The 9,542-nt window shown below is 36.1% G+C and overlaps 4 protein-coding genes across 4 annotated transcripts in view; 3 read left to right on the top strand and 1 right to left on the bottom strand.

Annotated features, from left to right (window-relative positions):
- LOC105313784 (glutamate--tRNA ligase-like) overlaps positions 1–65 on the top strand; it is a 1,915-nt gene extending 1,850 nt beyond the window's left edge. The window contains exon 7 of the mRNA XM_020000014.1: positions 50–65. Coding sequence (XP_019855573.1) covers positions 50–65 — 16 coding nt within the window. The remainder of the gene's footprint in view (positions 1–49) is intronic.
- Positions 15–1,238, top strand: LOC109584322 (uncharacterized). Its single transcript, XM_020000017.1, has 2 exons — positions 15–390; positions 599–1,238. Exons 1-2 carry the CDS (start codon positions 115–117, stop codon positions 1,118–1,120), a joined length of 798 nt encoding a protein of 265 aa, XP_019855576.1. The 5' UTR covers positions 15–114; the 3' UTR covers positions 1,121–1,238.
- A 984-nt stretch (positions 1,239–2,222) lies between these two features.
- Positions 2,223–8,235, bottom strand: LOC109584330 (uncharacterized). The gene is made up of 9 exons (XM_020000025.1): positions 7,949–8,235; positions 7,284–7,832; positions 6,598–6,758; positions 6,210–6,386; positions 5,676–5,826; positions 5,157–5,234; positions 2,875–5,064; positions 2,657–2,722; positions 2,223–2,604 (listed from the first exon to the last, which is right to left on the bottom strand). The coding sequence occupies exons 1-9, from the start codon at positions 7,968–7,970 to the stop codon at positions 2,342–2,344; spliced, it is 3,657 nt and encodes a 1,218-aa protein (XP_019855584.1). The 5' UTR covers positions 7,971–8,235; the 3' UTR covers positions 2,223–2,341.
- A 198-nt stretch (positions 8,236–8,433) lies between these two features.
- The window catches only part of LOC109584319 (glutamate--tRNA ligase-like), a 13,463-nt gene continuing 12,354 nt past the window's right edge, over positions 8,434–9,542 (top strand). The window contains exons 1-4 of the mRNA XM_020000013.1: positions 8,434–8,648; positions 8,702–8,812; positions 8,892–8,939; positions 9,441–9,540. Coding sequence (XP_019855572.1) covers positions 8,484–8,648; positions 8,702–8,812; positions 8,892–8,939; positions 9,441–9,540 — 424 coding nt within the window. The 5' untranslated portion in view covers positions 8,434–8,483. The remainder of the gene's footprint in view (positions 8,649–8,701; positions 8,813–8,891; positions 8,940–9,440; positions 9,541–9,542) is intronic.

Raw genomic sequence — 9,542 nt, 5'->3', positions numbered from 1 at the left:
GAACAAGTTTCTCATGTTACCATATCAACTGATGAACGATGCAAAAAAGAGTCAATTTGAAATGACATTTACATTCTGAGTGTAGAGGCAAAGGAGTATCAATACAACTTTGGAATGTGTCTTCATAAAAGCATAGAAGGAAAGTTCAAACCCAAAGTACTATTGGACTGGGTCAAGTTGAACATTGCGTTAGGAGCAGAGTTCATGCAACTGTATTTACAGGGTGGAGCAGAAGGAGTGTATGACATATTACTGCCCTACATTAATAGAGGGATTGCTGAAGTACTGGACTGTAAGTTAGGGCCAGGAATCACTGATCGACCATCGTATCATTTTGGACAGACTGGTGTAATCGTTGAGTGCTTATGGCGCAACATTTATAGAACAAGATACCGTATAGCTTGAAATTTTGGAGGGAATTAAATTTGGTGAATTTGGCATTTTGATAGCCATTCGCCAAAATAAAATCCGCCATTTTGAGCCTTTATATGCATGCTCAATGGCACATGGCCACTAATTCGCCAAATTAAAATCCGCCAATAACCAAAATTTAGCAATTCACCAAATTTTACTCCCTCCAAAATTTCCCGCTATACGGTACCTTGGCCTAAATGATGTTGATGAGTTCCTTGTTCCTCAGAAGCACAAGACATTACCAGAGATGATACTACTTGTAGAAACATTACATAAATCAAAGAAACCAGTAGCATCATTTGTATTCACTAATACCCTAATGAAAGACAGTGGATCACTTCTTCCAGTAGTTGAAAAAGCTCTACAATCTGGTAGCTGCTCTGAAATAGATCGTGACACATTATCTGTGTACTTCAAAAGGACCAAGAACTGTCTTTGTTTTAGTGCTAATACAAAGAAAATGATCCTAAAACCAGATGCTGTGTACATACCATGGGTACACTTTTTATTCACTTATAGATCAAAGCATTGCAAAAAGGAGTTCTCAGTTCCAGATGATGTGGATTATCATATCATTACAGGCCGAACTGGAAAAAGTATTCAAGCTGCAATACTCCAGTCATTGAGAATAGGTCAATTGAGAAGTATTTTAAGAACATTACTAATTGCTCATAATTATGCTTCTATGTATATTTGCACTAATTAAAGTTAAAAGCTTTTATAATACTTTATAATTGTCATCGGCTGCTGCTTCTAGTGCTTAGCAGTATACACAGTCTTTATTTTGTAGCCTGTTGCTAGAATATAATTGATTATTTAATATATATCTTATTATTGTACTGGTAATTTATTACTGCTCTAACTATGACCTTTGACATTTCCATTAGGTACATTTTGAACTCATTTTGATCAAAATTGAATTTGTTACAAATTTTTAAAGTTACTCAAAAATCATACCAAAGTTCCTGTATAGTACAGCATGTTTGGCCATGTTTTGCCAGAAATGAAATGGGAAAATTTTCCATTTTTATAATAATTTTTGATGCATATACATGTACTTATGTTGCATAGAAAGTTTGAGCTGATTCCAATCAAATTGAACTTTTAATGAATTTTAAAGGTGCTTCAAATGCAATGTACACTTGTCAGCTCATGAAGCATGCTGTTTAGCTCGCTTAGCATGCTTTGTGGGAAACCCTATTAACACATGTTTATGTTCAAATTTTATGATTATAATTTTTGTAAGTAGCTAAAATATCAAACTCAAAATTATAATTGTTTTACTTCCTCAGCAACATCTTGTATTTCTTCTGCTTCAAGTGCTTCTATTAATTTTTGTTTTGTAGCAGTTCCGGTTTTTATCCAAAGATTAATCATGTCCTTTTGGCAGTCTTGTACTCGGTTTTCCACTTGGTGATGATGATTATACCTTATTTCTTCTAGCTTGTGCTGTTCTAGAATATTATTGATTATTTTATTGTAACTTATTACTGCTCTAGCTATGCCCTTCGACACTTCCATTGAGTATACAGAATACATGTACTGTGCATTTTGAACTCATTTTGATAAAATTTAATTTGTTACAAATTTTTAAAGTTACTCAAAACTCATACCAAAGTTCCTGTGCTATAGTACAGGGTGTTTGGCCAAAAATGAAATAGTGAGAATTTTCCATTTTTATAATTTTTGATGCATTTGCATGTACTTATGTTGCTTATAATGTTTTGCTTATTGCAATCAAAATAACGGTGCTCCAAATACCATGTACTGTTACAGTACTGTAGTGCTTGTCTGCTCATGAAGCCCCATACTTTTTAGCTCACTTACAGCATGCTTTATGGGAAACCTTATTAACACATACTATTAATGCTCAAATTTTATGATGATAAATTTTGTATGTAGCTAAACTATGAGATTAAAATTGTAATTATTTTAATTCATCAGCATCTTCTTGTAATCCTTCTGCTTCAAGTGCTTCTATTAATCTTTGTTTTGTAGCAGTTCCAGTCTTTATCCAAAGATTAACCATATCCTTTCGGCAGTCTTGTACTTGGTTTTCCACTTGGTAACGACGATTATACTCTATTGCTTCTAGTTCGTGCTTTTCTATACCTAACTGTATCCCTATTCTCTTCCATTGAGACACTACCTTCCTAAGAGCTTCAAGTATTAAAGGTTTATGGCTTTCATCTATATAATTATAATAAAAGACAAGTACCATAATACATATGCATTCACTTACTCAGTATTGTAGTTCCTCCTGGTAATCTATCACCATTTGATGTCACTGTAGGAGTAGCCACTGAATCTATCAATGATAAATTATAAAATTTAATTGCCAACACTACACAGCAAGACAACTTAAGTTAGTAGAGGAAAACTGCATGTGGATCCATATTGGATCTTAAGTGTTTGATGCATAATTTGGAAACACCAAGTAACAAGACATCAGTACTATACCTGAATTCTTAAACCAGCACAAGTATCTGTCATCATTAAAAGGTTTACAATAACTATGACCCTTTGCATCAGGGCACTCCATTGGTTCACCCTCTTCATCCACAATACAATTACCATCTTCTAGACAAGCGAATGCAGTGCATAGCTCACCACATGACACATTGATTGCTGCAACGCTCTCCTTGACAGCAACTTTAACCAATTCCAGAAGAGCAGGACAGTATCCTTGAGACCCAATATATGTGATTTCAAGATACTTGTTGCGATTAACGATATAAAATTTTTCTTTTCTTGGAGGTAGAAAGGAAACCAATAGTGTGACTGCATTACGGTACTGCTGGGACTGGCTACTAAGTATCACTTTATATCTTTTCTGTTTGAGCAAGTGGACAATCATTAGATGGAAGCTTCCTCGAGGAACACAGACAGTAACTGTTGACTCCCATCGGGAAATTTCTTTTCTCCACAAAAGACGAAGTGGCTTTATTGTTGATACAGGAATTTCAAAAGTGCTGGTTTCATAGGGCGGTAGAGCGCAAGGAAGAAAATATGTTTGCTCCCCTGTTGTTGCATCTTTTGGCAATTCGGCAATAATGTGAAGATGGTTTAGCAGATTAATGAAGTATTTTGGTGTAAACTCTCCAGTAAACTTGTCTAACTTTTCCAGGAGAGTCTCCCTGAATTTTCCGTGACGAGCAATATCAGTTGTTTCTTTTGACGTGACAGACTCAGCAAGGAGTCGCACTAGCTTGTCTTTTCTATATTTGAGTACCAGTAGATGTGAAAGAACATCGATAATGACCTGAGGTTTGAGAAATACTAATTGTGGCTCAACCTCAGGGTAGTAAAGGATGATAGTGCAATTGTGGAGATATTTTAAAGCTCTTTCAACATCAATGCCAGTCATGTTAAGCCTCTCGCCTTCTGCAATGGCTTCCTCTTTTGAAATGAATCCTCTCAATTCTGCTTTCTTCTCTAACTGAAGCTCCAGAGCAAACCATCGAATTGGAACTTCAATTGTAAAGGAAACTTCCCCACGTTTTGATATAGCATTTGAGAGCTCCTTACTAGCTTTCTTTCTCTCTGCACCTTCCAGCAGTGTGTTGAATGGGAATATGACACAATCATTTTGTTCGTCACAAATAACAAACTCTTCTATGAAGCTAGATGGAAATGAAGATGCGAGCCTTTCATTCATTTCTTTCAACTTACACTCGTGCTCAATTTCATCCTTGTACTTTTCTTTAAAAACATCAAAATGGGTACCCAATATGAAAAACATTGAGTGGTTTGGGTGATCTGCTACGCTAACAAGCGGGTTTTGATAGATGGCCCCAGAAGAAACGGCAGACTTAAAAACTTCAAGATTTGTATGAACTGGCTCTTGATCATAACTAAACGCTTCACCCTTAATGCGATACTCAATAGTGATTTCATCTTCCAGATCTTTAGAGATATCTAGAGTGATTAGGGTGAGAGATGCTGCTCTTGTAAACAATGGTAAGAGCTCTTGGAATGCTGGCTGACCACCGGAATCAATGATATACACCCACTCACGGCTTAACTTGGTGGCTTTTGCTTTGGTAATGAGATTAGAAATATTTTCAAGAATGTCGGATTCTTCTAGCGATGCTTTAAACTTCTTTTGTGGTGATTCAGAAAAAGAGTCTTGTCTCATTTCGCTGTTGTCTTCAATGCCTCTCACATCTTCATTCCTTCTTAGATCACTTATTCCAGTGCTTCCAGTGTTAGCAGCTTCTTCACTGTTACTTATAGCCACCCTCTCCTCATCTGGTGTAGCTCTAGACTCTTGTGGTTGCAGAGAATAGTCAACTTCTTCAGTCTCCTTTTCCTGGAGATCTGCTAGAGCCTTTTCCACCACTTTCTTTAAATCAGCTGCTAATTTCCCGAGTAGATCATCACTTTGAACTCTCTGCAAGCCCTCATCATCAATAGATATTCTTAAAGCTTTGACAGCTTTACAAGCTATTGGTGTGCTCTCAGTAGTAGGACTAGACTCAGCAATGCGTGCTGAAACCTGGCTAGTTGAAGGATTGCTAGCTGGTACATAGTATGGTGGGTCTTCATTTAGCAAAAGATGTTGTGCACAAGTTTTACCAGAGCCTGGATGACCCAGCATTTGGACTCGTGTTAGTTTTAGCTCTACAGAACCTTCACTGCACCATTTATCTACAAAGACATATACCGTAATACTACCACAACTACAAAAATATCATGTTAAGACTTGATACAAATGAAGTTTCATTTAAAACGGAACTTACCAATGTATTTTTTATTCAGCTCAAATTCATACTGGTCCAAAGGAACTGCACCAACACGTAACTCATCATTACTATATTCTATAAAAAAGATGGCATATGATAAGTAGCAATACTATTGTCGGTTATTATAATCTCTTTTTAAACACTGATTACTGATAGCTGGAAAATTTGGCGGTCTAAAACTTGGCGGTTTTGCATCAAAACTGCCTAAATATAATATTGGTGGTCATTTCATTTGGCGGTTTACTATCTTGTCTTTTCTTTAAGCACACTCAGCTCTTCTTAAAGCTGCTCCTTGCCAGTCCTTGCCCACAGTCTTGACTCTGTGACTGAAATAGTGAGAAATACTGCCATTTTTTTGGTATAATGAACCCACCCATAATAATTGCAATTATTATTGGCGGTTATAATATTGGCGGTTTTATTTTGAACCGCCAATCCGCCAAATTTAATTCTCCGCCAAATTTTCCGGCTATACGGTATTTGCACAAAACAAATCACAAAAACTTTTTAACCAACCAATTTCAAGGACATTAGTGTCCTTAAGTATTGACCATGGCTGTCCCCCTCCAATCCCTCCATACACGACTACCCAGCTAATAGATGGAGTCACGTTATAAACTGACATAGAATAATCATATCTTTCGGTGATATCATCTTCTAGTGTATCCTATATTATAGAAGAACAAGAATATGCATTATGTCTAGATTGCTATGTCTATGTTAACTACTGTAGCAGTGACCACAGTACATGATATTTCTAATTAAAGTTTGGTGATAATACCGTATACCAGGAAATTTTGGAGGGACTAAAATTTGGCGAATTACTAAATTTTGGTGATTGGCAAATTTGTGGCCACATGCCATTGAGCATACGTATAATAGTTCAAAATGGCGGATTTTTATTTTGGCAAATGGCTATCAAAACGCCAAATTTGCCAAATTTAATTCCCTCAAAAATTTCCCGCTATACAGTAACCTTTTCATTATATTAAATACTTTTGTACTTTAAAAATATTTCTCTATAGCCACAATCAATTTATGTGCACTTACCAATTGCTTCCATGATCTTCTATTTATGTCCAGAATCCAGCAGTCACTCATATCCATTCCACCCATAACCAGTAACAGTGGACCTGATGATCCGTTATCAATGAGGACACTGGAATGATTGTCTCTTTCAGTAGGCCATGGGTCAGATCCACCAGGATTGGGAATTTCTCTTATTTCCTAAAAATTACAATTCGTATTGATTTAACAATAAGGTGTATAGCTAGTGTATAAGCTATGTCTTTTAGTGGCTAAACTAGCTGGTTTATATTAATCAAATAGTATAGACTCATAATCAGTTGTGTGGGCGATTTGACAAATTAGTTAATTTTGTGGCAGCTTATACAACTGTACCATATAAGCAGCTATTAAATATTACTCTCAAACTCACCACTTCTGATTCCTTAAACTTTAAAGTATAAAGTCTGTTGCTTGGGCCATCAGGAGTGATACCTCCAAACAATATGGCACTGTCAGCAGTCACTGGAGTCAGAGTGAACTTACTAATAGGAGGTAGCCTGTCTCCAGTAACAGTTGGGGAGAGCCATTGTCCTAAAGATTATATCCAGCATAATTTTAAGCAAGCAATAATAATCATAAATGGATAATATCTATCATAAGCCCTCATCATAGGCGGTTGCAGGCCTGGGCGGGCATTAGAGGGCAATGCCCAGGTTGATTTTTTGACCAATAATTATATTCATGATTCTGGTGTGGGCATCCAGTGTAAACTGTGGTAGTTTAACAGGCTTCTTTGTTGTTTTATGCTAAGAAACCATCTCAATGAAGTTATAGATCAGTATTGTCCATTTTTCCTTGCAAAATTGTATGGAACCACACCCACTAATTATTGATGCCCAGGTCAAACCAAATTTCTGCAACCGCCCATGGCCCTCATTGTGTGAACTTATAAGGCATACAGTTTACATAACTGAATACTGCTACTCATGCATGTATAAAAACATTTCCTAGAATAAATCTATTCTATACATGCATCTATATTGTATGCATGAAGCAATACAATACACACATGCAACACCTGTCATGAATATTTTATGTTAACAATATTAAATTTACTTTTATTCAGAGAATAATAATGAATCTCATTGCAGTATTGATAGCTATCATCAGCTTCATCCCTGCTATACATAGCACCTACTTGCACTGGAGTATTATCATTGACAGGACCATATCCACCCACTACTGCAAGACAGCTGCCATCTCCTTTCTTAAACTCTAATGCAAGCATTGCTCCACATCTCTTTTGCATAGGCCCTGAAGTAGAAGAAGTTCTTGCAACTTCTTTCCATTTGAGAGTATTGACATCTAAACTATGCAAGCTATTGTGATGGCAATTGTCATGATTGCAAGCTCCTCCAAAATAGAATATTTCGTTCTCAATACAAGCTGATGCATAGCCCCGTACTCCTAGTGGAGGGTTGTTGCTGGTTGATTTTTGCTCCCATTTTCCGGTTGGTAGGTTGAACTTTTCAACAACTGATGTGATCTCTCTCTTTCGGTCGCTCCCGTGTTCGTACGTGAGGCTTCTTTGATATCCTCCCCACATGTAAAGGTTGTCCCCTACCCTCACTGTTGAGTGATTGTCTCTTTCTGATGGCTGAAACTCTGAGAGAAACAACAGATAAAAATTTACTAATTGTAGAATGTAGACTACTCAAGCATGCACATTTAAATTGGCTAAAATTGCAATTTTAGATCTAATATCTAATTGATCTCTCTACCTTCCTCTTCTGTTGTTGACATTCCTAAAAGAACAGTCTTAAGCAGGATCTACTAAACTTCTTCTATCTTCTGTGTTCAATCTGCTGTCTCGCTGCTGTCTTCTGTGTAGGGGGGTGAGCCTATTATGCCAGCATAATTTGAAGAATAATAGGGGCTTCCTCACATGAGGCATAATGCTGGAATAATTGGGTGGAAATAGGAATAATAGTGGAATAATAGGTGGAGTTGAGGTTAATGGTAATTGCAGAAGAAAATTTTTTGAAATTTTGGCTAGCACCTTTTGGAAGACCTATTTTGAAAACACTACTAGAATGCAAAAATTGATTGCTCGAGAAAATTATTGAGAATAATAACTGAGAATAATAGGATAAAATGAAAGGAATAATGGGGGGAAATATTGAAAACTTCCAGAAAGAATAATGGGAAAATTTATGAGCATAATAGGCTCAGGCCTATTCTCAGCTCAGCTAGCTAGTCTAGTAGCTAGCGATAGATAGGGAGGAGCTGTTAACACCTACAACAGCGTGTATAAACATGGATGCTGTCCGTGTTCGTTTTGCTCCAAGTCCAACTGGGAACTTGCATTTAGGAGGACTCAGAACTGCTCTCTATAACTATCTGTTTGCTGCCTCTAATGGCGGGCTTGGAGGCAATAATAAGAAGGGGAGATTAATCATGAGAATTGAAGACACAGATCAAGTTAGAATTTAGAAATTTTTTATTTGTAATTTTATTTTTGTTGGTTTTTAAAGGAAAGGACGGTACCAGGGGCTGTTGATAGAATGATGAAGACGTTTAATTGGTTAGGAATTGCTTTTGACGAGGGGCCAGATGTGGGTGGAGAATTTGGACCATATACTCAAGTATTATAAGTATTATTATTATTATTATTATTATTTTGATTAATATACATTATTAATCGTAATTATTTTATTTTTATAGTCACAAAGACTGCAACATTATCGACAATATGCTCAGGAGTTAATCAATGTAAGATTATTGTTACTCTAATTATTTTTTATCCTCATTTTATTGCTGTTACTACTGCTTCATAATCAGGCCAAAGAGTTTCAGCTATAGTACAGGATATTTCATCATAAATGACTAGGAGAGAATTTTTCATTTTTATTGCATTTTTGGGTGAATATACATGTACATGTCCTTATACTGTGTAGAAATTTTGAGCCGATTACGGTCACAATTGAATTTTTTATGAATTTTTAAAGTTGCTCCAAAATCAGGCCAAAGTCCCTGTACTATAGCACAGGAATTTTGGCCAAATTTTTTCAAAAATAAAAAGTGGATTATTCATTACGACAATTGTCCCCGTACATTTACATGTTCTTTTATTGTGTAAAAAGTTTGAGCTAATTTTGATCAAAATTAGATTTTTATGAATTTTTAAAGTTACCCAAAGATAATAAGTATAAAATTTTCCCCTTCGTGGTTATGCTTTTAAAAAAATTGTCAAAAATTCTTTTTTATTAATAGAGAGATGCTTCCTATTACTGTTTCTGTAGCAAGGAGAGACTGGAGCTACTGAGGAAGACTAATGGAGGGTATGACGGGTTGTGTAGGACTTTATCTCAACGT

The sequence above is a fragment of the Amphimedon queenslandica genome, unplaced genomic scaffold, assembly GCF_000090795.2.
Source record: "Amphimedon queenslandica unplaced genomic scaffold, v1.1 AMPQUscaffold_13220, whole genome shotgun sequence".
NCBI classification, from domain to species: domain Eukaryota; kingdom Metazoa; phylum Porifera; class Demospongiae; order Haplosclerida; family Niphatidae; genus Amphimedon; species Amphimedon queenslandica.
Note: the sequence above shows the minus strand (reverse complement) of the source record. Positions and strands in the feature narration are given on the sequence as shown.